At 56.9% G+C, this 27,706-nt stretch overlaps 3 protein-coding genes across 10 annotated transcripts; all 3 read right to left on the bottom strand.

Annotated features, from left to right (window-relative positions):
- Positions 1-4,322: 4,322 nt before the first annotated feature.
- CA2H19orf53 (chromosome A2 C19orf53 homolog) lies at positions 4,323-10,067 on the bottom strand. The gene is made up of 3 exons (XM_045492194.1): positions 9,958-10,067; positions 9,824-9,879; positions 4,323-7,790 (listed from the first exon to the last, which is right to left on the bottom strand). Exons 1-3 carry the CDS (start codon positions 10,049-10,051, stop codon positions 7,644-7,646), a joined length of 297 nt encoding a protein of 98 aa, XP_045348150.1. The 5' UTR covers positions 10,052-10,067; the 3' UTR covers positions 4,323-7,643.
- Positions 10,068-10,117: 50 nt separating this feature from the next.
- MRI1 (methylthioribose-1-phosphate isomerase 1) lies at positions 10,118-15,918 on the bottom strand. 3 transcript variants are annotated; one of them, XR_006715742.1, is made up of 7 exons: positions 15,727-15,916; positions 15,409-15,647; positions 14,425-14,600; positions 12,939-13,115; positions 12,636-12,860; positions 11,089-11,286; positions 10,118-10,229 (listed from the first exon to the last, which is right to left on the bottom strand). XR_006715742.1 is itself a non-coding variant. In XM_045492192.1 (7 exons), the coding sequence occupies exons 1-6, from the start codon at positions 15,856-15,858 to the stop codon at positions 11,159-11,161; spliced, it is 1,077 nt and encodes a 358-aa protein (XP_045348148.1). In that variant the 5' UTR covers positions 15,859-15,918; the 3' UTR covers positions 10,119-10,229; positions 11,131-11,158. The 3 variants fall into 3 exon arrangements, 2 of the variants coding, with proteins under 2 accessions (XP_045348148.1, XP_045348147.1); XM_045492192.1 differs by having other exon boundaries at positions 10,119-10,229; positions 11,131-11,286; positions 15,727-15,918; XM_045492191.1 differs by lacking the exon at positions 10,118-10,229 and having other exon boundaries at positions 11,048-11,286.
- A 581-nt stretch (positions 15,919-16,499) lies between these two features.
- On the bottom strand, positions 16,500-27,433 carry YJU2B (YJU2 splicing factor homolog B). 6 transcript variants are annotated; one of them, XM_045492188.1, is made up of 11 exons: positions 26,964-27,239; positions 26,013-26,139; positions 24,699-24,752; positions 22,633-22,715; positions 21,359-21,414; positions 19,922-19,982; positions 18,952-19,094; positions 18,699-18,871; positions 17,777-17,915; positions 17,169-17,642; positions 16,500-16,932 (listed from the first exon to the last, which is right to left on the bottom strand). In XM_045492188.1, exons 2-11 carry the CDS (start codon positions 26,013-26,015, stop codon positions 16,925-16,927), a joined length of 1,194 nt encoding a protein of 397 aa, XP_045348144.1. In that variant the 5' UTR covers positions 26,016-26,139; positions 26,964-27,239; the 3' UTR covers positions 16,500-16,924. The 6 variants fall into 6 exon arrangements, with proteins under 6 accessions (XP_045348144.1, XP_045348142.1, XP_045348143.1 ...); XM_045492186.1 differs by lacking the exons at positions 16,500-16,932; positions 26,964-27,239 and adding an exon at positions 27,352-27,433 and having other exon boundaries at positions 16,945-17,642; XM_045492187.1 differs by lacking the exons at positions 16,500-16,932; positions 26,964-27,239 and adding an exon at positions 27,262-27,284 and having other exon boundaries at positions 16,945-17,642.
- Positions 27,434-27,706: the final 273 nt, after the last annotated feature.

The raw sequence follows: 27,706 nt of genomic DNA, 5'->3' as shown, positions 1-27,706 counted from the left end.
CCCCCTCGGCCTCCGAGGCCCTCCTCCACCATTGGCTGCACCTCCAGACTCGTCCCTAAATTCTCGCTGTTCATTCGTTGTATGTGCTGCCTGTCTTTTGGAGGAAACCCAATCAGAGAGCTCATCGGGCTGTGCTGTCAATCATGGGGCACCTGCGGCCAATCACAGTAGGAGGACCCCCGCGGCGCAGGCCGTACGCGAAGTTTCGGGGCGGGTCCTGGGTTCATTCACAACATTCCTCTCCCGCCCCCCTCCGGCTGGACAGCGCGCCCCGGGCAGCTGGGGCTGCGCCCACACACGGCTTTGTTTACTGAGGGTCGCTTCCGGGCTCCGCAAGGGGACAATCAACAAGGCTCGGCCAGGGAGCGAGACTGAGCGGCGGGATTCCAGGGCAGCAGCTCGGCCCCTCCTCCCTCTGGGCTGTGTGATGCGAGAAACTCTCTCAGCGTCTCTGGGCGCGGAGTCAAGTTTTGATGTTCTGGGGGATGGCGGGGCGGGCGGGGGGCGGGGAGGATCCCAGTCTCCTTGTAGAGCTCATGGGGGCTGCAGACCTCCTCTCTAGAAATAGAGCTCAACTCAAGCCCTAAGAGAGGAACCCCTAATCCATTCTATGCCCTGAACATTACGTTGAGTCATAGGCAGTTGCTGATTTTCGACCGGTTTTGACCGACTAAAATGGCAATTTCGTAAGATTTAACTAATACTTGTCGAATCCGATCACCTCTAATTGTTTTTCCGACCCATTTTGTCCTGGACACCGTCTCTCGCCCGGAAGCCGCCCTTGGTCTTGATCGCCGGCCCCGCCCCCACGGCCCACGCCATCCTTCCTTTCCCCTGTCCTTAGAAAACCCGACGTTTCCCCTTCGGCACGCTTTTCGCCATTATCATTACATTTCTGCATGTGTTTTAGCAGCTGTTTAGTTTCTGGCTCTTTCCTCTCCACCGAGACCCCCGGGGGCGGTCGTTTGTGTAATTGGTGCACTGCTACACCGCAAGCACCCGAACAGCAGCCGGCATACAGCAGTCAACCCGTAACTTACCGACCGAGCCAACTCAAACTCTGTTCCCGTTCCGCTGAAATGTCTACAAAGCAGGAAACACCGAAGCGGGCCCTTAAATGGCCCGATTGCTGTCCCCAGTCTCCCCACCCCATATGGAAACTGGCTTTTTCCTTCCAGGAATTTCCAGCTGCACTTTCTGGCTAGTGCCCAACCCACCATTCAGTAAATTCCCTCCCACCTGTGCTGTCCAGTAGGGTCACCACTGGCCACAAGTGACCTTTGAGCCCTTGAAATGGGGCCGGGCGGAATTGAGGTGTGCTGTAAATGTAGCAAGATGGATTTCAAGGACTTAGTAGAGGGCCACCTGGGTGGCTCAGTCGGTTAAGCGTGATCTCACAGCTTGTGAGTTCGAGCCCCACGTCTGGCTCTGAGCTGTCCCTGCTTCAGATTCTGTGCCTCCCCCCTCTGCTCATGCTCTATCCCCTTCTCTCCCTCTCTTAAAAATAAATAAACGTTAAAAAAAAGTTGCTTTAAAAAAAAAAAGGACTTAGGGAAAAAAAGGCAAACTATTTCACTAAGAATTATTTATTTAAAAAAAATTTTTTTTAACGTTTATTTATTTTTGATACAGGGAGAGACAGAGCATGAACGGGGGAGGGTCAGAGAGAGAGGGAGACACAGAATCTGAAACAGGCTCCAGGCTCTGAGCTGTCAGCACAGAGCCCGATGCGGGGCTCGAACTCACGGACTGCGAGATGGTGACCTGAGCCGAAGTCGGACGCTTAGCCAACTGAGCCACCCAGGCGCCCCAAGAATTATTTATACTGATGTGTTGAAATGGTAATAGTTTAGGTAAGTTTGGGTTAAATAAAATACATGATTCAAATTAATTCCACCTGTTTCCTTTTATTTTTTTTATGTTTTATTTGGTATCAGGACATTTAAAGTTACACAGGCGACATGCATGGTTAACTTCTATTGGACAGAAGTGGTCTTGAGACAGCACAACCTGCCATAATAGCAGCAGCAGAAACAATGTGGATAATAATGTGCTCTTGCTGTTCTGGCATATTATCACTTTTTTTTTTTTTTTTTTTTTAAGTTTATTTACTTTGAGAGAGAGACAGAGAAAGCACAAGCTGGGGAGGAGCAGAGAGAGAGAATCCCAAGCAGGCTCCACACGGTCAGCATGGAGTCTGAGGCGGGGCTCGAACTCACTAACTGTGAGATCATGACCTGAGCCGAAATCAAGAGTTGGATGCTTAACCGACTGAGTCACCCCGGTGCCCCTAGCATATAATCACGTTTAAGCCTTCCAACAGTGCTGCAAAGTGGGGCTCGTTGCCTCCGTTTCTCAGATGAGGAAACTGAGGCTTGGAGAGGGAAGTGCTTGCCCGAAGTTACCCAGTCTGGGATGCCCTAGACTTATTGCCAGAAAAGTTGAGGCAAAGACGGAACGATGGGGAAGGATAACTGGACTGTGGGGAGACGTGGGGAGGATGAGGAGGGACTTCAGTGAAGCCCACGTTTCAGGTGCTCCCCTTGCCAACAGGACCCCAGAGCCACCCTTACCCGTGATCCTCTTCAGCAACTGGAACGTGGCTGTGTCAGCTAAGCCCAGGTCCCGGTCCCTGAGGATGCTTCAGTGGGTGTCCTGAGACGTTGAATCAGAGAAGTCACCCCAGGCTGCTCTAGTGGGTTAACCATAGGAGGAATGGAGACTAGGGTATCACAGAGTGAGGATGTTATTTTATTCTCTGACATTAGATATTAATACTGTCACCATCCCCATCAGGCACAGAAAGGCCAGGTGAACTTGCTCAAGGTCCCCAGCCGGGAAAGGATAGGGCCCCACCTTCAAGCCCTGCGGGTGGTGCTGTCACATTGCTGGGGATCAAATGCACAGAGTTTGGGAAAACACCAACATTCTATTCCATTTCCCCGATTTTGCAGAGGAATGAGAACCAGAGGTCAGAAAGTTACCCCAGGCCACGCAGTGATCCCAGGAGAATATATGAGGTCCGAAAGGCCCCTGGGAATCTCTTGGCCTGCTCTCCTCCCAGCAATGCTTTTAGGAGAGGTTGGGAGCCAGGTTCCAGACATTCACATGTCCTCCCTTCTCCATGCAGCCGGCGAACTTGGGCTTCAGAGAAATGGAAGCCACGTTTATCCCGCCAGGCTGCTGTGAGCTCATTGTCTAGGCATCCACAGCTCCTGACCCCAAACCCACATGTATTTGAGACCCGTGGGAAATAGGGTGGCCCCGGCGGCTCAGACGAAGGGGGATAAGGGCCCCCAGCTCTGTGGCCACCCCACCCCAATTTTTCCAGGGTCCCTCCCTTCTGCCAGCCCCCTGCACAAACCCATGCCCTTGTTGACTCAGGCAGGAAACCAGGCGGAGCAGTTTCACTTCCTGGTTCTGATGCAGCCCCTCTGGCCTGTCCAACTGGCGAGATTTACTTCTTAACATTTCTTTTCTTCCCTTTTGGAACACAGGTTCATGGGCTGAATGTCAGGGCCCCGCCAGGAAAAACGGGCATTCAGGCGGAGGGGGGTGACGGAAGCAAGACAGGAGAGGCTTGGGAAGGAATAATTGTATCTGAAAAGCCACACTTAGTGACTGCTCTGGCCCTGGGGAGAGGGCCAGGGTGGCGGGCAAGAGATGGCCACGGCTGAGTGGCTAGTCTCGGGCTCCAATCTTTGGACAAAAGCAACTCTCAGAGCCCTCAGGCTCCAGAATTCTCCTGAGGGAGGGGTGTTAAGATCCACATTTAGCAGATGGGGAAACTGAGGCTCAGTGAAGTGACAGGACTTGCTCAAGGTCACACAGCCAGGAAGTGGCAGAAACTGACCCTGAACTCAAGGTGGAGGTATTTCCCAAAGTCTGGGGCTCTTGGTTTCAGCACCAACGGGGGGATTTCGTGGGCAGGTGGAAGGAAGAGCAGAGAAGGAAAAGCCACTCCGCTGGCAGAGGCGGTTTGGGGAGGCTGCAGGGGTTGGGGGAAAGGGGAACAAGTGGGTTGACATTCCAGACCTCATACCTGTTGCGCCTGAATGCCTTTTCCTCGCCCCTGGGGTCCTCCTCACAAGGGCTGGCGTCAGAGGGACAAAGGGAGCAGGTTTACGGGAGTCCCTGGCCCGCCGGGGCGCCGCCAGCCTCAGGGGCGCTGGCCTGGATTCGAGGTGCCTCCTGGTGGCTGAGGGAGGCACCAGAGGGCCCTTGGAGCCCACCTTCCCCCAGTCCTTGCCCTTCCAAGATTCCAGATAAAGGTTAAACGAGAATTTCCAACAGAGGAAGAAATCATGAGTCTCACGGACATATAAAGACGGACACGTGTTAAAATGTTTATTGAGCTCATGTGGGAAGCAGGCAGATGTTCTACGCGGTTCCAAAGAGAGTCTGGAGAACAGGCACTTTTACGTATCAGACTATTTACCCAAATCCACGTGCAGATGGGGGCAAATTGTTTTTTTCCACAGGGGAGGAGGGTTGTCAAAGAAACCTCTCCCGGACCGGATGGGATTTGCACGTCTACAGATAAGAGTGGTTTTATGTTGCTATCAATTGCTTACAATTTACAGAGCCGAGAGTTCAAAGACAATGCTATGAATCAGATTAACCCGGAAGGGTGTGTTGTGTAGAGATGATGCACTGAATAACCAGAACTGATTCATTGAAATGCAAAATTTTCCTTGCAAAAGAAAAAAAAAAAAGAAACAATACATTACTTCCTTCCTTCAATGAACACCTACTGTGCACCGTCCTAGGTGTTGGCAGACTCAGCAGTGAACAAAGGAGCAAAGGAGAAAAGTCTGGAGCAGAGCAGAGTGACCACTCCTGGGGGTGGAGGTGCGGGAGGGCCGAGAGGGGCTCCCGGAGGCGGCATCCGGGAGGTGGAGGGAACCACAGCAGGAGGCAGGACAGGAGACAAGCGGGCGGTGGCCAGCCTGAGGTTTGTTTTCTGTTCTCTCCACTAGAATGCCAGTTCTCAGCTCTACCTAGCTGTGCTTGCTTGGCACACAGTAGGTAGACAACAAATGCCCGGCGGGCAATGCGGCTTCCTCTCAAAAGGCAGAAGACGCTCGCTGTCTGCTTAGGGGATAAACCACCGTGCTGTGACCAGATGGCAGGGGCGCCCAGGTTGACCAAATGGGGCTCAAGGTGGGGCGTGCCCCCAGGGTTAAGACTCCCAACCCCAGGCCTGCCCTCCATCCTCCAGCCTCCTCCCCGCCCCCCCCCCCCCCCCACAGAAACCTGAGCGCTGGATCCGGGGAAACCCCAAACTAGTCTTTCCATCAAATTTGGGTCCTGTTGCCACAAGTCCCAATTTTTCTTTTCTTCTTTTTTTTTTTTGAATAGTAGGCTTCAGGCCCAGCGTGGGGCTTGAACTCATAACCCTCAGATCAAGACCTGAGCTGAGATCAAGAGTTGGACGCGTGGGGCACCTGAGTGGCTCTTGGTTTCCGCCCAAGTCACGATCTCTCGATCCGGGAGCCTGCGTAGGGCTCCAGGCTGACGGAGTGGAGCCTGCTTGGGATTCTCTCCCTCTCCCCCACCTGTGCTATTTCTGTTTCTCTCAAAATAAACTTAAAAAAAAAAAAGAAAAAAAAAGAGCCACCCAGATGCCCCAGCCCTGATCGTTCAAGTCGTAACTTACAATTTGTGTGTGTGTGAAACTGCTCACAAACAAAATCTGTCAATTAAAAGAGTAGTTCAGAGAGCCTGGGTGGCTCGGTCAGTTAAGCATTCAGACTCTTGGTTTTGGCTCGGGTCATGATCTCAAGTTCCTGAGATCGAGGCCCGCATAGGGCTCTGCACGGACAGTGTGTAGCCTGCTTGGGATTCTCTCCCCCTCTCTCAAAACAAACTTAGAAAAAAAAAAAAGCACACAGCTCAGCGGCATTCAGCACGTTCACCACGTTAAGCAGCCGCCCCTGCAAACCTTTTCTTCCTGCAGGACGTGACCCCAGCATCCAATGGTGGACCCCGCCCCCCCCCCCCGGGTCCCCCCAAGAACCACCCATCTGCTCTCTGGTTCTCTGTGGGCTGGCCCGTTCGGGACGTCTCCCATAAACGAGAGCATACAGCATGTGGCCTTTCACAGTGGCCTCCTCTCCCGGAGTATGGACTCAAGGTTCAATGTGGCAGCGAGCTGGCGCTTTGTACCTTCGCGGCAGAATGTGACTCCGTCGTGCAAACACGCCCTTAATCCTCGGTCTGCTCAGGGGTATCTGGGCCGTTTCTGTCTTCTGGTGACTGAAACTGGCAGTGCTGTGAACGCTCACATCCGAGCCGTTGGTCAGGCCCCCGTCCTCAATCCTTTTGGGCGCGTGCCCGGGAGTGGAACGGCCGGGTCGTGTGTAATTCTACGCTGAACTTACTGAGCGAGGGGCCACCAGACCGTTCTCCACGGCGGTCGTCCCCTACTGTGCAGAAAAATTTTAGTCGTTCAAAAAACTTTGACCACCACTCCACGGGATCGAGAAGAGCTGCCAGCGGTGGGTTAGGGTGGCCGGGAAAGGACAGGCCACCGAGGGAACGGTCACCCACACGGGCGGCCGACCGCACCCACAGGTGCCACCACCTCCCCTGGACAGCAGCTCAGTGTCACCCAGACCGCAGCCGAGTCCGTCAGCTGTGACCTGCTCCCCACACCCCTGGGGCATGGCGGGGGTGCTGGGGGTGCGGGAAGAAGGCCGACAAGCTCTTGGCTGATTCACAGGCACCGTGTGGTCCATGACCGAAGGGAGGAGGGACCCAGGAGGGAGCAGGAGAGGCAGCGGACAGGCAGCGGGGACAGGGGACCCCGTTAGCGGCTGTGCAAACCCCTGCTCGGTGGCATTTACACCACCCAGCCTGGGCATCACGAGGGTTGGGCTGGCTCGGGAAGCACCAGCACGACGCCTGGGCCACTCGCAGTACTGCACGCGTACGAGCTGTCGGGACTAAACATCGAGGTGGCCTCGAGCAGCTGAGCGCATCCGGGCTCACCCGGCACAGAGGCCCTACCAGGTGGCGTCAGCCCGTCACACGGGCGGGAAAGGAGCTCCCCGGGACGCCTGGCTGGCCTCTGGCAGAGGCAGTGACCTGGGCGTGCCTGCAGGGGGTGTCAGGTAAGCGAGGAAGCTGGTGGGAACGGCCCAGGGTGTGAGGGACGAAAAGCCTCTTCTTCGGCTCCTGGGCTGAAGGTGCAGAAGCCTCTCCGTCCCTCCCCGGGCACACGGCCAGTCTCCGGCGGAAGCCGCCGGGACTGGCCTGGGTCGGGGCACCGAGGCGCCAGCTCCAGAAACGGCCCACTCACGGGAGCACGTGAATGGCATGCGGGAGGAACGGCAGTCAGGTTTATTGCTCTGGGTTAAACCAGTGGAGGGAAGACCTGAGGAGGGGGACAAGGACGCAAGAAACCGGCGGGCATTTCCTCCGCTTCCGGGGTTCTTTGGGCCCTGGGAGCCTGACCGGGGCGTTTCAGGCCCGCGGCTCACCTGCTCTTGGGCTCACCTACTCCTTCCCCAAGGAAACTCGAGGTGCGTGAACCCAAGGCTCTGGAGAGCTCGGCTCCTCCTTGGGGTGCCACCTGCGGGGTCACCGGCGTGGATCTGAGCACGGAGGCTGTGCCGATGGCCTCCACTGGGCTGGTGTCCTTAGGAAGGCGTCTTGGTGGAGGAGGAAGAGGCTGCCTCCTTCCTCTTGGCGGTGGCCTTCAGCAGCGCCAGCTTCTTGGGCAGGCTGGTGCTGGCCTTCATGACCACGTCATGTTCGATCTTCTTCCGGATCCCGACCTCCAGGTCCTGAGGGGGCAACCACAGGGCGGTGAAACTGGGTCCTGAGGTGGGGGGGTGGGGGGCTGACCCGTCACCCTCTTTCTGCCAAGAGCTCACAGGAGACCGGATGAGCAACTTCCCACGAACGGTACCTGGGGTCTGGGGTTTAAACACAACAAGTCCTGTTCTCATCTCTGAACCTCAGCTTCTAAACGTCTACGCATCCCCATTTTACAGATGGGGAAACACGTTCTAGCAACGTGGAGGCACCTGCCCAGGGTTCCCAAGACAGGTGAGTGAAGGGGGACTGGAACCCAGCATGCCCAGAGCCTTTGGTCTCAGTTTCCAGGCACCAGTCCCCTCTTGTCACATGTTATCTCCACTTGGCAGATGGTGGCCTGGGGCTCTGACACAGAAATGTCAGAAAGCAAAGGCACATGGGTTTGGGTCCAAAACTGGTAGTTGAGTCATATTTCCCCAACTGCCCCATCCTGCCCATGAGTTCCAATGACCATGACCACCGCGACTGTCACATACCTAGATGCAGGGAACAGAACAGCAAACAAGACACAGAAAAGTCTCTGCTCTCAGGGAGCTGACACTCAGCATGTATATGCAGACAACGTATATACCCATAACCCACTAGGTGAGAGTGATGGTAAGTGCTGCTGTGGAAGAAAAAAACAAGGGATAACAAGCGAGGGGTGGGGGCTGTTACCAAGGACAGCCGCTCGGAAGTAATGCCTGTAGTCAGACTAGACTCAGAGGAAGGGACCCGCGTGGATTTCTGGGAGAAGAATCCCACAGGAAACAGCGAGTGCAAAAGTGCTGAGGTGGGATAAGGAGTAGTTAAGGGGCCAGTGAGCAAGGGGGAGAGTGGGAGATTAGGGCAGGGAGGTGACAAGGGCAGATCACGCAGGGCCCTGTGGCCACGGGGAGGATCTGAGCTTTTCTTGGGGTCACGTGGGAGACACTGACGGACTGGGAGCAGAGGGGCTCGGCCAGACTTGGGTGCTCACTGGCGCCCTCTGGCTGCTGTGGTGGGGGGTAGGAGATCAGGGAGGGTGCACCTGCCCTGGTCCGGGTGGTAGTTGATGGGGTGGGAACAGGAAGGGGGTCAGGGAGGTGGGAAATGGGTAGATTCTAAACTAATACTGAGGGCAAAAAGGACGGGATCAGACCCAAATGTGAGAGAAGGGGGGAAACGATGATCCCAAGTATCTGGAAGGACAGAATCTTCCTGAATCAAAAACGGTGGCAGGGTCATGTCGGGGAGGGAGAGGGAAGCATCAGGAGTTTGGTTTTGGATGTGCTGAGACTGAGACGCCCATGTGACAGTCCGCCTCCCGCTGCCACATGGAGGTTAGCAGGCCCTGGGGTCTCAGAAAACCTATGCTCTGAGCAAACGAAACAACTTGCTCAAGATCATGCATTAGTTCGAGTGGAGTACAATTTGAACTCAAATCTGACTCCAGTAAAACTAGTTTTAAATCTCTGTAAACTTCTTTATAAGCTCCACCCTAGCCACCTACATAAAAAAGTTGCATTTAAACACAACCACAAAAATGACAACCAACGCAGCTAACGTTTACTTGTGTCCCGTGCTGTTCTCAGCGCTTTACAAGTGCCCTATGGCATTAAATCCTTACGACTCTAGAAGAAAGGTGCAATCACTATGACCATGTGACAGGTAAGAGACTTCGGGTGAAGAAATAGCCGTTGACGGCTGCGATCGCACCCGCGCGGCCTTCCTTCGAAACTGGGGTTTCTACTTCCCATGCCACCTCCCCTCCCAAGTTCCACTAACGAACGGTAACAGCGAGAGCAACTGGCGGCGGTTTAACACTTCCTGCACGTCGGGCCTTGCTTCTACGGAGTCCGGTGAACGATGTGGGAGGTTCCGGTACCCACGGCACAGGAGGGCGGAACTGAGGCTCAGAGAGCGGAGTTCTCCAGGCTCCCCCCCTCCGCCCTTCGCCAGCCTCCAGGCTCCCCCACCGGCTCCAGTCTCCATCCTCCGCCCATCACCGCCTTCAGGCTCCTCGCACGCCCCCACTCACCTTCTTGAGCTTTCGCTGCTGCACGATGCGTGCCTTCTTGGGAGCGATGACACGACCTGGGAAGAGACGCACTCGTGTGAGGCCGGGGAGCCCCGGGTCCCCCTCGCCCCCCATAGCCCTCAACAGCTCCTCACCACCCTTCCTCGGGCCTCGGTTCCGCTCGGAGGCCGCCGCCACCTTGCTCTTCCCCGGCTTCCGCGCCTGGAACTTGCGCTGCCCTTGCGCCATGATGCAGCACGCACCGGAAAAGGCGGGGCTGCGAGAAAATACAGCCGGAAGACGCAGAGCACCATGGGATACAGTGGGGCCGGCAGGGCGCGCGCAAAGATTCACGGGACACAACGGGGCACGGCATTAAAGAGACAGACGCCCACAGACGTACATGATACGGAGGGCTTTGCAAAACCTTCCAAAGAAAGGTTAGGATGATCAGCTAACGCTTCCTGAGCGCTCATTTGTTTTGTAGAACTTAGTTTTATGCTCTTTGTACATAAAAGCTGGTCTAGGATTCTTCACCGACTGAGCCACCCAGGCACCCCTAAACATAAAATTTTAGTATCATAAACGTAAAATCGTCAAACCACAGCCTGCAGAGCAGGTGCCTGAGATCGCAAGTAAGATTTTCTTGGAATGAGGGCCAGTGTCAGGGGTGAGGTAAGGTCAAGTTGTGCAAGAAGCTGTTACTTGATTACTAAGCTTTTTGGTGTGCCGTTTAAAATTCTGCACCCCAGGGGCGCCTGGGTGGTGCAGTGGGTTAAGCGTCCAACTTCAGCCAGGTCACGATCTCGCGGTCCGGGAGTTCGAGCCCCGCGTCAGGCTCTGGGCTGATGGCTCAGAGCCTGGAGCCTGTTTCCGATTCTGTGTCTCCCTCTGTCTCTGACCCTCCCCCGTTCATGCTCTGTCTCCCTCTGTCCCAAAAATAAATAAACGTTGAAAAAAAAAAATTAAAAAAAAATAAATAAATAAAAGAAAAAAAAAAATTCTGCACCCCAGGTACCATCCTAGTTCCGGCCCTGAAGCAACCTGAGAACATTTTATACATGAGAACACCAAAGCACGAGGAGGTGAAGTGACTCGACCAAGGTCACACAGCAGAGAAAGTGGCTGAGCTGGGTTTTGAACTTGGGCAGGCTGGCTCCAGTTACAGGGCTCTTAAAGCCATGCAAAGGCCCTGTGTGCTCTCCCTGCTCTAGGAAGAAGTGTAGCTGCGGGGAAGAAAGTCAGTTTTGGGGCAAGCCATTCAATGAATAAGTTTATTACAAAACCTAAGGCAATGGGGGCAGGATATGGAGAGTCAGCTTGGTTACTTCTGGGGTCCAGCTGGGGTACCCGCCCTCAGGAGACGGTGGTGCTTAAGGCTGCCCGGAGCTCCTCAGGAGCAAAGACCCCCAGTTCTGTGATGATGCCGCCGGTGATGAGGTTGTGGGGGGTGACATCGAAGGCAGGATTCCAAACCCCAATCCCTGCAGGAGAGAAGGAGGAGGCAAGAAGGCAGTATTTGGCTCTGTGACAGCTCTCAAGCTGTTGTGTCCTGTCTCCCCCATGGGGGTTCGAGAATCCTTGAGAATCCGGGGATAGTCACTCTGCAAGTGCACGAGGGCGCGGGTTTTGGCACTCAGTAACAACCCTGTTGGCATCGTCTCAGAAGGTTTAGAAGTCTTACATACATCTATCCCGCTTCGGCCTGCTCCAAGGATCGCATTAAGAACCTCAGAGAACCCACCCGAGAGCCTTTGCACGCGCAGTCCCCTCTGCCTCCAACATACACACGACTCACTCACTGTTTCGTTTCCTTCAGGTCTTTGCTCAGATGTCACCTTCTCAGCGACGCCTTCTCTAATCATTGTCTAAATCTCCCTGCACCAACACTTCCCGTGCCTTTCCTTGCCTTTTCTCCTCAGCCCTTGCCCGCCTCTAACACACACTGTAATTTTGTTATTTATCTTGGATTGTCAGCTCCACAAAGCAGGGATTTTATGACTTTTTCATACCTGTATCCCTTGCGTTTGGCACAGCACCCAGCATCGGTCAGGTACTCTAAAATATTTGCTGAGTGAATAACCACCACTTACACAAGAGGCTGCAAACTGGGGGCCTGTGACGGTTTTCTCTGGCTCACAGTTCTTGTTTTTTTTAATGTTTGTTTTTGAGAGAGAGAGAGAGAGCACGTGTGTGCACATGGGGGAGGGGCAGAGACAGAGGGGGACAGAGGATCTGAAGTGGGTTCTGAGCTGGCAACAGAGAGCCCGATGCGGGGCTCGAATTCACGAACTGTGAGATCATGACCTGAGCTCAAGTCCGGCGCTTAACCGACTGAGCCACCCAGATGCCCCATGTAACTGTTACTATCCAATGAGCACTAAGTAAGGGTCAGGCGCGGTTCCTCATGTCACCTGGGCTGATTCGCTGACCAACCAGGGGTTTGTGAGGCGGGTCATAGTAAGAGTGCATCTCACAGACGTGAACGCTGGGGCTCTTGGGGATGGGAGAACGCAGGCAGCCTGCTCCAGGTGGGGTGGGGAAGCTGAGAGCATCAGTGTCTCTTCACAGGCACCGGGCTATCTTCAAGGGAGGAGAACGAAGTGGAGAAGAGCAGGACAGCTTGCCTGAAGTCTCCTAACTCATTAGTTGTACATTCCGACCTTGAATCTGACCTTCAAGACGCTTCTGTTCCAAGAAATGGGTCGAAGGAGCCGCTTATGCCCCAGAAGGCCCGTGATGCCCTGAATGCACCTGCCCCCAGGAAGGGGCCAGGGTGCCTAAAGGGACGTGCCCAGGTGCCGTGGTGCCCACCTCTAAGGGGCCGGCTTACCGGGGGCTGCCATCCTGACGCCACTGACGTCGGTCAGCTCCCGCCCTGGGCGCTCCTCGATGACGATGTCCCTGCCTGTCTCCAGATGGAGGTCGCACGAGGAGCTGGGGGCGGCCACGTAGAAGGGGATGCCGTGGTGCTTGGCAGCGATGGCCAGCTGGTAGGTGCCCACCTTGTTGGCTGTGTCACCGTTGGCAACCACGCGGTCGGCTCCTACGATGACGGCTGGGGAGCAAGATGCTGGGGTCCTAACCTGGCCCCGGACGCCTGGAAGCCCCGCCCACCGGCATCGCGCCCGCTGACCTGACACCCCTCTGTGGGCCATGGCGGCTGCTGCCGTGCTGTCGGCGATGAGCGTGGCGGGGATCTGCTCGTAGACCAGCTCGAAGGCAGTCAGCCGGGCTCCCTGGTTGTAGGGCCGGGTCTCCGTGCAGAAGGCGTGGTCCAGACGGCCCAGGGTGTGCAGCGAGCGGATCACCCCTATAGGGCTCGGCCCACCAGAAGGTCAGGATGAAACAGACAGCGACACTTGGGCCGAGTGGCTCGCTGTTTAGAAGCACAGCTCACCAAAGCCTCGCCAGGCACAGTCTCATCCCCGGGCCCCTGCAGTGATGGTTTCCTCTGCCCGGTACGTGTGGGCTTAGAGAACACCTTCTCCGGGAGGCCCTCCCTGATTCCTCGAGCTCACACAGCCACCCCCCCCCCCCCCCCGACCCCTTCCCTGCTCTTTTGTACTCATCACCCTCGAACGCAGCGTGCGTATTTACCGACTTGCTTGTGTTACTTCTTCCTACTTTCCTGTTCCTTGGGGCAGAGGTTTTGTCTACTGTTTTCACTGCTGGGTCCCCAGTGCCTAGAACCGTGCCTGGTACACAGCAGGTGCTTAGTAAGCGTTGAGTGAATAGAGGAATGTATGTATGCAGGAATGGTGGGGTACTCGGGTTCTTAATGGATGTTTATTGAGTGAATAAACGAGTATCTTGCCATCAAGGCCTCAGTCCCCAAGCACAAGGGCAGGACCCAGGCAGGTAGGCAAATCTCCGAGAATTTAGGGTCAAGTGGCATCTACTATTTTGACCCCCAGGACCTGTTCCCCACTGTCCTGGTCACAGCTACCCCAATCTTTCTTTTGGGGGGCCACTCCCTTCTCAGTCCTCTTGGGGTTCACATCGTGCCCATTCCGAGCATAAGGCTCAGTCTGGGCCCGTTGACCGATTGATCCTGGATGGGCAAGTGGCCCTATAAGAGCCCCTGAGATATAAGGAGACTTTTCCAGCACTGTCAGCACAGAGACCCTTGGCTCTTTTCCTCATGATCTGAATCCTAGCAGCCTCCCTGCTGACCCGTAGAGCATGAGAATGATGCCATCGCGGAGGGCAGGATTTAGGGGACAGGGATAGGTGGATCCTGATGCCACTATCTAACACCTGGATCCTGCCACACCTGAAGCCAACCACCTAAGCACTTCTGTACAAGAATAACTTCACCGGGGCACGTGGCTGGCTCAGTCGGGTAAGCATCCGATTTTGGCTCAGGTCATGATCTCATGGCCCCACATTGGGCTCTCTGCTGTTAGCACGGAGCCTGCTTCAGATCCTCTGTCCTTCTCTCTCTGCCCCTCCCCCACTCGCTTGCTCTCTCTCAAAAATAAATAAATGTTTAAAAGTACTTAAACTTATTAAAACAAAAAAAGGAACAACTTCACATCTTTTTGGTGGGTAAAGTGACTAGGGTTTCTTTCTCTAGCATCCAAAAGGGGCCCTTCCCCCTTCCCATGATGCCCACTCACCCAGGGCCGTGCCATAGCCAGCAGTGGCCAGGGCACCAGTGTTGCAGTGGGTCAACACGGTCACCTTGCCGCCCCCAGGAGCCACCTGCTCCAGGAGGTGGCGGGCTCCTAGGTCCCCGATGCTCCGATTGTCTCTGAGGTCTTTCTCCAGCATGTCCTCGGCACAGCAGATCACTCTGGGGCCGACAAGGGGCTCTCAGCACCAGCCACCAGGCCTTGGGGCCCAGGCTAGCCCCTCCTCCCTGCCCAACACCGCTCAGTAGGAGCCCTCCTGCTCACAGCCTCTCCAGGCTGTGGGACCTGCACTCTTCTGGACTGTCACCTGTCACACCACTTGCTCACTTAACGTATGTTTACCGAGTACCTCATGGGCGCTGGAGAGCACAGCACAAAAATCTCTGTCCCTGTGGAGCTCCCGCTAGGGTGGGGGAGGCAGGTGGTAAGCAATTAATGAAGGAGAAGGCATCAGAGTCAGGGGACAGAGATGGGGGGATGAGCTGTGTTACGTGAGGTGTGGGGAAGACAGAAACCTGAAACCTGACAGAGAGTAAGCTCTGTGGATACCCGGCCTGCAAGAGATGGCGCGTGCAAAGGCCCTGAGACAGGAGTAAGCTTGGTAAGATCAAGAAACATGCCAAGTGACCACATAGCTGCAACAGAGAAGAGTAGAAAAACAGAAGGGCAGGGAAGGGATCAAGGCAGGAAGCAAAATTCCTCAAAAGAAAAACTAGGAGAATGCAGTGGCTCCAAAAGGGATGAGGCAGATGGGGCTGGGCATGTTCTGGGGAGGCAGACTCAAGAGACTTGAACTTGAGTGCAAGGACCTTGGGACCCAGCTGTCCGGTAAGGGCTCTTAGTCCCGCTTGCGGAGCCTTGGACTGACATGCCGTGCCTCAGTTTTCCTGTATGTAAAACGGGTCGCTGTGCGAAAAGATGAGTCAACAGCTTCCACGCGGAGCAGTGTTTGGCCCAAGGCCTCCCTACCTCTCTCGGACCGTCTCTTCCGTGGCGCCCTCGCGCTCGGCCTCCAAGGCTGCGGCGTCGCCCAGCTGGCTGGCCGCGCGAGCCAGGTTGACCGCGGTGGGCCGAGCGGTGACCAGGAAGCTCAGCGCGTCGCGCACGAAAGCCACCAGTGCGGCGAGGCCCGGTCCCCCCGCACCCGCCTGCAGCTCCACGGCGAGGCTGAGACAGCCCACGAGCGCGATGGCCGGGGCGCCGCGCACCTGGAGGGGAGGGATCGGGGCGTCAGAAGGGGACGCCCCCCTCCCATCCCTGCCCCGTCGCTGCGCCGCGCGGTCCCACCTTCATGGCGCGGATAGCCTCCCAGGCCTGGCGCACCGAGCCCACTGCCTCGTAGCGGCTGTGCTGGGGCAGCAGCAGCTGGTCGAGGATCTCCAGCGAGCCCCGGGAGTAGCGGATCGCCTCCAAGGCCATGGTACCGCCGCCTCGCTCACGCCGCTCTGGAAAGACGAGGTGGGGGGCCCTCCCTACGCACGCGCGGGGATAGGACGCAAGGAGTGGGCAGGACCCGCCCCGCCCTTTCGGAAGGAGGCGCGTGCGCACAGCAACCCCACAGGACCGGCAGTCCAGGAGGCCGAGCCCGCCCTACCCCCAGGGCTGAGTTTGGGCAGTTAGCCGCCTTCTGGAAACCAGAGCGCACCGTTTCTGGGGCCACGTTGTTTACCGTTCGGCTGACTGGAGTTAAGGGCTCGCAGCAAGGTCCCCCAAATCCCGGGTGGGCACCCTTAGGTGCCTGATTTCTTCAGCCACAGAGAATGCTGAAGGTGGTCTCAAATAAAGGCCCGCATTGGGTATTTCAGAGACTAAGGGGCTCTTACTGTTGCCCAGAAACCTTCCCTTCCCTGCAGGGAGCAAAGGCTGGTGGGCTGGGGGCAGCCCCTGGGGCCACCATGCCCCATCAGGCGAAATATGAATCTGGCCAGAACCTCAGCACCAAGCGCACCGTGTGGCTGGGTCACTGCCGTATCCCCTGGGGCTACAAACCCCCACATTTGTTAAATGCTCTTCCTTTTCCCCGGTTTAAGGGGAGGTGGCCGGTTGGGTTTCTGGGTCGATGCCCTGCTGTTTCTGAGCTATTTCCTGTTCGGTTTACCAGTTCCCTCCAAAAGATGCACCATGGCAGGGAAGGGGGTAGGGGAGAGGGCCTTTTCGTGACCTTTCCAAGGCACCCCTACAGGCTGGGGAGAACAAAAACCCCACACTTGCATGCTCCGGGTTTGACTGCTTCAGGCACCTCCTATGTTCCCAGTCCTAACTGTGCGGTTCCTGCTGCCCGGTCCCCCCTCCACCTTTCGCACTGAGACTGTACTGCCTCCTCTGGGAAGTCCACTCTGATTGCAGGCCAACCTGAGCTACCACACTGAAACCCTCATGCTGGGCGGGGATCGTGGCTGTGGCCGTAGCATCACGCTGGCTGGTGAGGGTCCTGCGAAGCTTAGCTGGGTGGTGGGGTGCGGGGGGAGTCAGCCCCTGGGCCCATCTAGCAACCTGAGGCAGGGACAAAGAAGCAGGGCTTTAATGTTGGGATGTTGTCCCACAAGGCACAAACACCCTCTCCAGGACCAAATAAATAACTCCACTGCTGCAGGAAGGCGAGGTCTCGGGAGGGGCAGCGTCTGAGCGCTCGGAGGGCTGGGGGGCAAGCAAGGCTGCAGTCCGGGAGGGGCCTCCTGGCTGGGTCGCAGCCTCTGGAGCAGGTCCAGTGCCCAGAACTGCTCACTCACTCTCTGAGTCGGAGTAATCGGCCACCAGGGAGGAGCTGAGGGTGCCCGGGTGTGGTGTGTCCTGGGAGGCGGCTGCCTCCTGAGAGGGGCCTGGTGGGGACCGGGGTCTGTCCTGACGTTTCCCCGCCTGCCCCGGAGGTCCCCTGCTCCTGGGGGTCTCGGCTGTCTCCGGAGAGCAGTCTGGGGGGGATGCGGGCCTGTCCTGGGTGTTCCCCTCTGGCACCCGTGGCTCCCCAGGCTTGGGGGTCTCCGTGGCGAGCCGGAGGTTCTCCAAGACCTCTCGGGACCGCCGCCGCACGATGCCCAGGTCCTCTACGGTGATGGGGGAGCCGACGGGTGCGCATCTGCGGTTCCGGGCCAGCTTCTTCAGGACGCTGCCGGCTTTGCTGCTGCCGGTGCGGGGTCCCGGGGTGGAGGAGAACCAGGAGCGGCTGATGATCTCCGTCCGCTTGAGTTTCTGCTTGTCCTCGTAGGCTGGGGATGGGGAGGCAAGAGAGGGAAGGAGGTCCACAGCCGCCCTCTGCCTTGGCCTGCCGTGGCCCGCTCATGGCCGGGGACCTCCGTATCTGCCCACCCGGTCCCCCTTGCCCACTGGCCCCCCAACGCACAGTCCAGGGTGTGGAACTTGAGCAGGGCGGCCAGCTTGCGGTCGTCCTCCGTCTCGGGCACCAGCGGGATGGCCAGGCTCGCCTTAGCCTGCAACGCCTGGTCCCTCTCCTCCTCCTCCTGCATGGCTTTTTTCTTCTCCTGTGTGGTGGGGGACAGGGTGGGGGAAAGGTATGGTGGCTGTCGAAGACCCGCCTCTCCCCTGCCCGCTGACCCGGGGTGCATGACGCCACTCGGTTCCTCTTCAAGCTCATCCGAGGCAAGGGCCTCACGCGGTGCCCGGGACGTGGAAGCCACCCAGCAAGTGGGCGACGCGAGCAGACATCGAGGGAGGACTGTGCCCCCGGGGGTGCGAGTCGGGGTCTGCACGTGTGCCCTCAGCAACTCTGCACTCAGGCACTTGTACACTGAAACACGCACGGCCACGCTCCGTCGTAAGCGACTCTCCCCTTTCAGACCTTTTTTACCACAGGGTACAGCACAGAGATTTTGGCAATCGTGCGGCCATGGGTTGATGATCTCGGGGCTCCGTTCTGGGATGGCTGCGTGGACCCGTGAAATGCGTGTTAGGAGCTGAGTAGTAGGTCAGGGCCCTGCTGGGCCTCGGCTGTCCCCCTTGGCGGGGCTGGGCCTCACCTGTGCTCTAGCTTGAAGCTTTCTTTCCCTCGGAGAGTCTGCTGAAGGCAGAGCTGGGGCTCCCCGGAAGGGGCTACCTGCTTAATAACAGCTGCTGGGCCAGGGGCTTCCCGTGGGTGCCCCGAGGTAGGGACGTGGTCCGATGGGGACACTGAGGCTCAGAGGGCTAAATGGCCCAGCTGGAGCTGGCATGTGGTGGGGCCAGGGCCGCATCTGCGTTCTCCCCCCTCCAACGTCGGTGGCCCCTGCCCCCTCGTGGTCCCGACGCCACGTGGCAGCCCCACTCACCCGGAACCTTTTCCGCAGCATGCTGTTGAGAGCGAAGTCATCCTTCCAGGCGCTCTGGGCCTCCTGGATGTGGCTCAGGGTGGGGAGGGCCTTCTTGAGCGTGCTCCGGTCGGCCTCGCCGTGCTCCAGGCGAAACATGGCGTCCGTCTCCAGCTTCTGCTTCTTCTCATGCTCTGCCACAGCGAGAATGCAGCAGGGCCTTCGGGCTCGGGCTCAGGGCTGGCCTCCGGGCCCACCCCTCCCCCGTGCTCACCTGTCGTCAGCACCTGCTCGTTGTCCTCCATGTCCCAGCGCTCCTCTTTGCGCTGGGCGCCACTCACAATCACGTAGTCGCAGTTGGCGGGGTCCGTCTGCATCTCGATGTAGTTGACACACAGGTGGCATTTCATCCGGAACCTGGGTGGGCAGAGGGCGCACGTCAGGACACCGCGGCGGCCCCAGGCCACCCGTCACCCCTCGCCTGCTTCCTTCCGCTGGTGAGCATCATTCGGGAAGCGTTCACTGAGCACCTGCTACCCACCAAGCTGTGTCTGGGGTCATGGCTGTGGGTGAGACACACACCGTCCCATCGCCCCAGAGCTGACCTTCTGTCTGGAGTTTGCTCCTTCGTGCATTCAACAAACCCTCCCGAGCGAGGCTGCCCTGCGGCAGGCTTGGCAGCGGCTGCTGAGGACACGGCGGTGAAGGACGTCAACCTGCTCTTAGAGGGGCTGACATCCCAGCAGGGGCCACGCTTGCAGCAAATGCACAAGCAATCAGTGTTGGGGGGTGAGTGCTGCTCTGGAAGAGGCCTCTCTGAGAGGTGGTGTTGGAGCAGAAACCCAAGGAAGGAGAGGGAGCCTTGCAGATGTCTGGGGAAGAGCATTCCAGGCTGAGAGCATCGAGGTGGGGGGTCTTCCTGGGGGGGGGGGGTGTGTGTGTGAGGGAACTCAGGGGGAGAGTGGAAGGAGGTGAGGACACAGACGGGACCGGGCAGAATGTGCAAGGCCTTGTGGGCAGTGGGGAGGACTCAGGCTTTTTTTAGTCTGAGGAAGGTGGGAGCCATGGAGGGTTCTAGCCAGAGGGATGTGCCCGGACTGACAGACCAGGGCAGTTTCCAGGAAAGGACTGTTGCAAATGGCCATCAGGGAACGGCTGCCCTCCTACTGCGACCCCTTTGTAGCCCCCTCACCCTGTAGCTAACCAATGTGTCCCTCTGGGGACACCCGCCAGGCTGCCCCTACCTGTAGATGGGCGTTGTGTAATAATTGCCAACCTTCTTCTTTTCTGCATTGTAACGAACACCTGAGAGGAAAGGGAAAGAACGGAGGCTCAGGTTCAGGCCACCTGACAGGGGGCAGCGTCTCTGCTGACAGGGGGCAGACAGGGGTGCTATTCCGTGTACCCGCAGGGGAGACACCTCTGGAGAGCCCTGAAGTTCAAGGTGGGAAAGAGCTGTGTCCAGGCCACACAACAGGTGCTCAAGCCACAGAGGAGTGTGGGTGGCGGCAGGAGGGTCTGGGTTCAAATACCGACTTCACCGCATACCAGCTACGCGGCCGTAGGTCGGCTGCTCAGTTTCCCCACCTATTCAACAGGGACGACTATCCTGTTCACCACACAGCGCTGCGGTGACAACTACAGGGGCTGACGATACACACGCATCACTTAGCACGGGGGCTGGGACTTGGCAGGTGTTCAAGGAGGGTTGGCTTTCACTAATAACGTCTGCGTTTTCTGGTTTTTCACTGATTAGATGGTTCGTATTCTTGACCGGTTTAGTCTCGCTTATGGGGTGGAAAAAAAGCTTTAAACCACAAAAACAGAGCTTGGGCTGGCGGGTGGCATGGCCTGAGTTTCCCTTTCCTGGTGGCTGCTTCGGTTCACAGCCCTGAGGGTGACCCACCTTGGGTGTCAGGCTGCGTCCTGCTTTCTGTCCCCTGAGCACCCGGGGGCCTTTGGGGCAGGTGCCCCTGGCTGGGTCTGATCAGGGGGACCTACTGGGTGGGGAGGATTCACTCATCCTCCGTAGCAGTGGGGCGGCCCAGCCCCTCCTTCCTGCTCTTCTGTGGCCCCTGTGACAGTGGCCAGCCCCTACTGCCAAGGGCCACCGCTCCCGTTTACAGAATGAGCTGCTGCACCGGGCCAGGCGCTGCGTGAAGAGCTGAGGGTCCCTGTATCCGAGGAGGATGTGGAAGCCAGGTGGGTCATGTCACCTGCCTGAGATCTCAGAGCTGCCCAGTGGGGCCGTGACCCCACGTCTGTCTGTCTGCCCATCTGTGGCACGGACAGGGGTCCAATATTAAAGGTCACAGCACAGGCAGCAGCGGTTTAAATCCTGAGCCCTCGTGTGTACTCTGTGCCGTGGGTTATGCACTTGGCCTGCCACACGGCTCTCCTACCACGTGAATCTTATGGGTAGGTAAACTGAGGCACACAGAGACTAAGTCACTTGCTGAGGTCCGACTAGCTAGGAAGTGGCAAGGCTGGGCCTCCCGACTGCTCTGCGACAAGGTGTCCACAACCCACCAGTCACTCGGGTGCCCGTTTCCTCTCCGAAGCCTGATCGGGGGCCCCTGGTGGAGACGGTCTCTCCTGGGCCCAGTGGCCAAGGGGCTGGCCATCTGCGGGGCTGAGTGGTCGGGGGCGGGGCGAGGAACGGAAGGGTGGGCGGGGCTCACCCATGCCGATGTGGTTCTTGCAGCCATCGCACCAGATGTTATAGGGCATCTCAAACCTACACAAAGAGAAAAGAGCTCGTTGGCACCCGGTGCGCTCGGGCTCTCCCTGGGTCCACGCACCCGTGCCAGCCGAGGCCACGGCGGGTGGGGGGAGCCGAGGGGAGGAGCAGCGGCCCAGCCAGAGTTTAGGAACCTTGCTGCACTGTCACTGGATTTCTTCTCCGTGCTTCTATTTGCGACACGGGACCTGGCCGTCTGTGTACGGGAGCGACAAGGCTTCCGGTTTGAGACACCGTTATGTAAGGAATAATGGGGTGAAGGAAAGACACCGTACAGATGAGCTGAGGGCTCAGCAAACAGAGCGGCTGGAGCATGGAGGTGCGGGGGGGTTTTGTGTTTTGAAGTGACCTTCAGCTCTCGGCTTCCTGAGGCCTCTGCTGGGCCTCCGATCTTGATTCTTTTTCCAAAGACATTCTGACCTCGCGTGATTTTGTCAGTGGATCTGCTCAGGCCCACGATGGACCATGGAGACTGAGGTCAGAGTCCACGAAGCAGAGAAGGGCTCGTCCTTCCGAGGCAGCATAGGCTGGCTTCTGCTACTTGTCCTGGGTGGCCCGCGGGGGCACGGGCCAGAAATAAAAGGAGAGCCCTGCGGGAAGGGCCACTGTCCTGGCTCAGTGGCAGTATGGCTGTGATTCTTTGTCCTCCCCATATCCGTGCCCTTGGCAATGTGTCTCTGCAGCACGTCCTGTCGGGAGGTGGAATGAACTCACTGCCCCTCCCCCTGCAACACGACTGGGCCATCAGTGAGACAGAAGTGACAGTGTGCCAGCTCTGGGTTGTGGCCTCAAGAGTCCTTGCCTGCCTCCACCCAGTCTCTTCTGGAAGCTGGGTGCTGCCATGTGAACATGGCCAGGCTAGCCAACTGGGGGATGAGAGACATGTGGAGCAGAGCCCGGTCGTGCTGGCCCAGGCCATGCCGGACCAGGCAGTCCCCCAGGCAGGTGACCCCCAATGCATGAGAGAGCCCAGCCCAGGTCAGCCAAGCCCAGGTAAGGACAGCAGAGACATCCAGCTGAGCTGCAGAATTGGGAGCAACACGTAATACATGTTCATCATTTTGTTATCCGGCAACAGCTGACTGATACACAGACTTTCTGCTTTATGGAATTAAGGCCCTGCAAATGGGGCAAAATCAGGGGCGATGAATTCTCCCAGAGACCGATGCCAGGTGGCACAAATGCAGGGATCCTCAGGTGATGCCAGGGTCTTACCTGATAATGAGGATGCCTTGGGACAGCTTCCGAGCCCGCTCCCGTAGCGGGTGGCTATTGTGGTATCGGTTGAGAGAGCCATGCTGCACGGAAAGGACACAGGAGCGGGTTAGCACAGCAAGGCTGTCTCTCGCAGGCTGAGAGAGGCCTCTTTCTCAGGTCCTGTGGGCGGTATTAACAGCAGACTGTGAGGCACTAAGGCCTTGGTGGGGCAAGTGGGGTTGGAATCAGGAATATGTGAGTCTGAATCTTTGTTCTTCCGTTGAGGAGCTGAACGAGCTGCATGACCCTGGGGAGTGACCTCACTTTTTGCTTTCTAGCCTCTGTTTCCTCTATCTGTCGACTGGGGACAATGACTGTCATCACCTCTGGTGCTGTGGGGCAGACCAGGTGAGATGTCAGTACTGGTTAGTGTTTAGTGTTTACTGGGTACTACGTGTGTATCTTCTCTTTTTTTGTAAAGGTGACTTTACGATTTATTTATTTTTTCTAATTACCTTTTTTAGTGTTTATTTTTGAATTTTTTTTTTTTTTCAACGTTTATTTATTTGTGGGACAGAGAGAGACAGAGCATGAACGGGGGAGGGGCAGAGAGAGAGAGTGAGACACAGAATCGGAAACAGGCTCCAGGCTCTGAGCCATCAGCCCAGAGCCTGACGCAGGGCTCGAACTCACGGACCGCGAGATCGTGACCTGGCTGAAGTCGGACCCTTAACCGACTGCGCCACCCAGGCGCCCCAGTGTTTATTTTTGAAAGGGGGGTGAGGAGGGGCAGAGAGAGATGGAGACACAGAATCCGAAGCAGGCTCCAGGCTCCGAGCTGTCAGCACAGAGCCCGACACGGGGCTCGAACCCACAAACCATGAGATATCATGACCTGAGGCGAAGTCGGTCACTTAACTGACTGAGCCGCCCAGGTGCCCCTTATTTTATTTTTGAGTAATCTCTATACCCACCCCGGGGCTCGAACTTACAACCCCAAGATCAAGAGTTGCACCTCTACCGACTGAGCCAGACGGGTGCCCTGTGTCATCTTGTTTTAACCCCTCAAGGATCCTGTGACATAGGGCCGTTTTTTATTTTCCCCTTTTGACCTATGGGGAAACTGTGGCACAGAAAGGCCAGTCATGTGCCCAGGACCACGAAGCGGGGATGCGCCGATTCACTCACCGGGCCCTTACTGAGCACCTACAGCGTGGGACCACAGTTGTGAACAGGACGGATGAACGTCTCTGCCCTCAGGTGGACATTCTAGAGGGGGACATGGAACAACATCCATATGAAGGGATAGCGCATCCCGGAGTTATAACGGCTACGATGAGAAATAAAGCCCTAGGTGACGCCACAGAGAACGAGACGGGGGTCAGGGAAGCCCCCTGTGGGGAGAGACCTGAAGGAGAGAAGGGGAGAGACGGGTAGTTGCTGGGGGCTGGGGCCTATGGTCAAAAGAAGAAGAGATTCCAGGCGGAGGGAACAGCACAGGGAACAAAGAGGAAGGCAGAGGAGCCAGAGCTGAGAGTGCAAAGGGGGTCTGATGCAGCCCATGTGCTGGACTTCACCCTGACCTTCGCAGGAAATGGGCCATGCTGGGCCCAGGGTAAAAGGTCACTGACCACACAGCCCCATTTTCCACGAGGAATAAAGACCGTCCTGTGGGGCGCCTGGGTGGCTCAGTCGGTTAAGCGTCTGACTTCGGCTCAGGTCACGATCTCACGGTTTGTGGGTTCGAGGCCCATGTTAGGCTCACTGCTATCAGGCTGTCAGTGCAAGCCTGGAGCCCGCTTCAGATTCTGTGTTCCCCCCCCCCCCCACCCCCCAGCCCCTCCCCTACTCTCCCCTCACTCTGTCTCTCAAAAATGAATAAATGCTAAAAAAAAAAAAAAAAAAAAAAGACTGTCCCGAGACTCCTGTGACAAGTGCAAACCAGTGAGGCAGTGACACTTCAGAGGCCACCCGCGCTCCTGCAGCCGTGGCCCTGACGTCAGGGGGGGATGCCGTGCTACGTGGCCCCTGCTCTGTGGAGTCTCTTTGCTATCGTGGACACAGGGAAGGGAATCCGGCCTTACCTTTTCGGGATTGAAATCCGGAGGGTAATACTTGTTTACACCTTTCCTTTCACCCTGGAAAGCAGAAGAGAGATGTGACTCAGAGGGCCCTCCAGGAGGCCTGCAGGGGCAGGGCCCGGATGGGGGGCCATGGGGGGGAGGTTGAGGAACATCCCAGAGAAGCCCTGGGCTCTGGGTCGGACTGGGGACTGTGACTTGGGGACTGGCGAGCCGCTGTCGTCGCAGTGGAAAATTACAAGAGAATCCGACTCTGCTAAAGCAAGGGCTTCCTGTGTTTTGGGGACCATGACTGACAGCAGGACACATTAACACAGCCGCTGCGTAAACACGCGCGTCATACAACCAAAGCACAGCACAGGCTTCAGAAAGAACGCCTATCCAGCTGCCAGGGTCTCACTTTCTAAATGCTGGCAGCCGCCCAATAAATTGACCTGATGACCCAGGTAGGAGTGGGTCTCCAACTTGGCCGAACGTCGCGTGCACCTGACGAGTTTCTAAAATCCTGACGCCTGGGCCCCGTCCCTCCTGACGAGGGCTCCTCCGGGCCTGGCACCCGGACCCCCGGGCTTTTAAAAAGCAACCTGGAAACAGGTGTTTGGACAAATCGTTGTGCACGCACGCTCCTAGCAGCCGTACTGATGACAGCCAAGTGGCAGAAACAACTCAAACGTTCTTCAACGGATGGATGGGGACCCACCATGCGGCAGATCTGGACGGTGGAATATTATTCGGCCACAAAGAAGAATGACGTCCTGACTCCCGCTATGACATGGATGAACCTCAAACACATTGTGTTTGGTGAAAGAAGCCAAACGCAAAAGGCCACGTAGCGTATGATTCCACTTATATGAAATGTCCCAAATGGGAAAGTCCATGTGGACAGGAAGCAGACGGGTGGTTGCTGGGGGCTGGGGAGGGACTGCTCGTGGGGATAGGATTTCCTTTTTGGGGAGACGGGAATGCTTTGGAAATAGATGGAGGTGGTGGTTGTCCAACAATATGAAAATACTAAATGCCACTAAATCGTACACTCTAAAATGGTTAATTTCGTGTTGTTTGAATTTCACCTCCGAAAGAAAGAAAGAAAGAAAGAAAGAAAGAAAGAAAGAAAAAGGAGAGAAAGAAAGGAAAGGAAAAAGCTCCCTGGGCGATTTTAGTGCAATGCCAACTTTGAGAACCAATGCACCAAAAAGATCATGATCCGGAGTTTGGAAATACGTCCTTACAGCCTGGGGTGGGGGAGGGAAAGGGCTACTTCCGGGGCCTGACAAAGACCAGAAGAAAAACCCGGTGAGCAAGAGGCTGTCTACTCACCATCTTGCGAGCTGCCTACTGGTCCTCGCCCTCGACTGATCGGCTGATCTGAAGAGGTGATGAGACACAGATTGCAGACTGCGCGCTGTCGACTCCCTGCCTCAAGCCAGAAGTCTCTTGGGGCTCCCTGGAAAGGAAAATTGCTAACTATGAGGGCTCACAGTGCCATCACCCAAAAGTGTCTGGTAACAGGGACACCTGGGTGGTTCAGTCGGTTAAGCGTCTGACTTCAGCTCAGGTCATGATCTCACGGTTCATGAGTTAGAGCCTCGAGTCGGGCTCTGTGCTGACGGCTAGGAGCCTGGAGCCTGCTTCGGATTCTGGGTCTCCCTCTCACTCTGCCCCTCCCCTGCTTGCGCTCTGACTCTCAAAAATAAATAAACATTGAAAAAAAAATTTAAACTGTTCTGCCATGACCCTGAACATCTCTTCACCTCAGATCCTTCATCTGTAAAGTGTGTCCTTGGACTGGATTTTCCCAAGGTCGCTTCCAACCTAACAATGCTAAGTGCCCACCCCGGCTTGGGATACAGTTCCCTGGGGCTGCATCCCAGCTCCTGTCCTCACTAACTGGGTGACCTCAGCCAGTGTCTGAGCTTCCCTGAACTTCGACTTCCTCATCTGTAACGAGTACATGAGGATGACCGGACTGACTTTCTGGGGTTGCTGTGAATGAAATAAGATGCTGTAAGTGTTCGCGGGGGACCTCATTTACAGGAGCTGGGGCTCTTACAGTGGTTTTGCCACCCCAGGGAGCGGGTGTTATAGGATGGATGTATAGAAATTTCTAGTCGTTGGTGCCAGGAGTTATAAACCCCACTGGCTTAGGGCATAGTGCGTGGGCTTGGACCCCGATTCGGCTGCGTGCTAGCGGTTTTGACTTTTGGCAAAGCCTTTCTCTCTGAGCCCGAGTTTTCTCATCTGTAAAGGAGGGTTTATAAAAGTATCAACCTGATAAGGTTGCTGTCAAGGCTCAGTGAGTTGAAGGACTTCGCACAGCGCCTGATGCAGAGTTAAATGTTGGCACTTTCGATTACTTCTCATGCCAAACCATTTTACGAGCATCTAAATCTTCACCGTAACCCAGCGAGGCAGGGGCTCACTGGTCCCATCTTTCAGATAAGAAAACCCAAAGGCCCTTCAGACATAAAACTGCCTGGGGTTGGGACTAAGGTCGCGGCTGGGACCGGAGCCGGCTTCGGACATCGTGCCCACAACCGCAGTGCCCAACGACCCCCCGCGCGCTCACCCCGTCGAGCGACTCCGAGGTCGGGTGAAGCAACGACCAGACCCCCGGCCTTCACCGCCCCCACCGCCCGCACCGCCCGCTTGGACTTACCTGCCCTCCTCCTGACGTCACGCCGTGCCAGTGCCCGGAAGTGAGTCCCGAGCGCGCAAGGGGGCGTGGCGCACTCCCCGCGTAACGCAGACGCTAGCGCGAGGCGGGGCAAAGCGGCAGGGCCGCCCTGATTTGATTGGCCGACTGCCAAACGGAGTGGACCAATCCGGGTTTTCCCTTCCCAATGCGCGACAACACGAAGCCCCCCCCCCCCGGCCCCACCCACTCTGCCTGGCCCAATCCGAGGCCCGCTTTCCTGGGAGCTCCGTCTTGTTAGGAGAAGAGGTAGGGCGAGGGTTGGTCGACTGCAGCCCGCGGGTCAAATCGAACCTGCTCTCTGCGTTTGAAAGGCTAG

Source organism: Leopardus geoffroyi, chromosome A2 (assembly GCF_018350155.1).
Source record: "Leopardus geoffroyi isolate Oge1 chromosome A2, O.geoffroyi_Oge1_pat1.0, whole genome shotgun sequence".
Taxonomy (NCBI): Eukaryota; Metazoa; Chordata; class Mammalia; order Carnivora; family Felidae; genus Leopardus; species Leopardus geoffroyi.
Note: the sequence above shows the minus strand (reverse complement) of the source record. Positions and strands in the feature narration are given on the sequence as shown.

What these genes read in the sequence shown, in the direction of transcription:
- YJU2B (XM_045492186.1), bottom strand. An exon ending in CGGATTTCAATCCCGAAAAG is followed by an intron (nt 22,716 to 24,698) that starts GTAAGGCCGGAT and finishes CTTTCCGTGCAG; the next exon opens with CATGGCTCTCTCAACCGATA. An exon ending in CAAGAACCACATCGGCATGG is followed by an intron (nt 19,983 to 21,358) that starts GTGAGCCCCGCC and finishes CTTTCCTCTCAG; the next exon opens with GTGTTCGTTACAATGCAGAA.
- MRI1 (XM_045492192.1), bottom strand. Translation starts at nt 15,858, where the DNA reads ATGGCCTTGGAGGCGATCCGCTACTCCCGGGGCTCGCTGGAGATCCTC. An exon ending in GGCCCACAGAGGGGTGTCAG is followed by an intron (nt 12,861 to 12,938) that starts GTCAGCGGGCGC and finishes CTTGCTCCCCAG; the next exon opens with CCGTCATCGTAGGAGCCGAC. An exon ending in CGTCAGGATGGCAGCCCCCG is followed by an intron (nt 11,287 to 12,635) that starts GTAAGCCGGCCC and finishes TCTCTCCTGCAG; the next exon opens with GGATTGGGGTTTGGAATCCT.
- CA2H19orf53 (XM_045492194.1), bottom strand. Translation starts at nt 10,051, where the DNA reads ATGGCGCAAGGGCAGCGCAAGTTCCAGGCGCGGAAGCCGGGGAAGAGC. An exon ending in CCGAGGCCCGAGGAAGGGTG is followed by an intron (nt 9,880 to 9,957) that starts GTGAGGAGCTGT and finishes GTCTCTTCCCAG; the next exon opens with GTCGTGTCATCGCTCCCAAG. An exon ending in AGCAGCGAAAGCTCAAGAAG is followed by an intron (nt 7,791 to 9,823) that starts GTGAGTGGGGGC and finishes TTGCCCCCTCAG; the next exon opens with GACCTGGAGGTCGGGATCCG.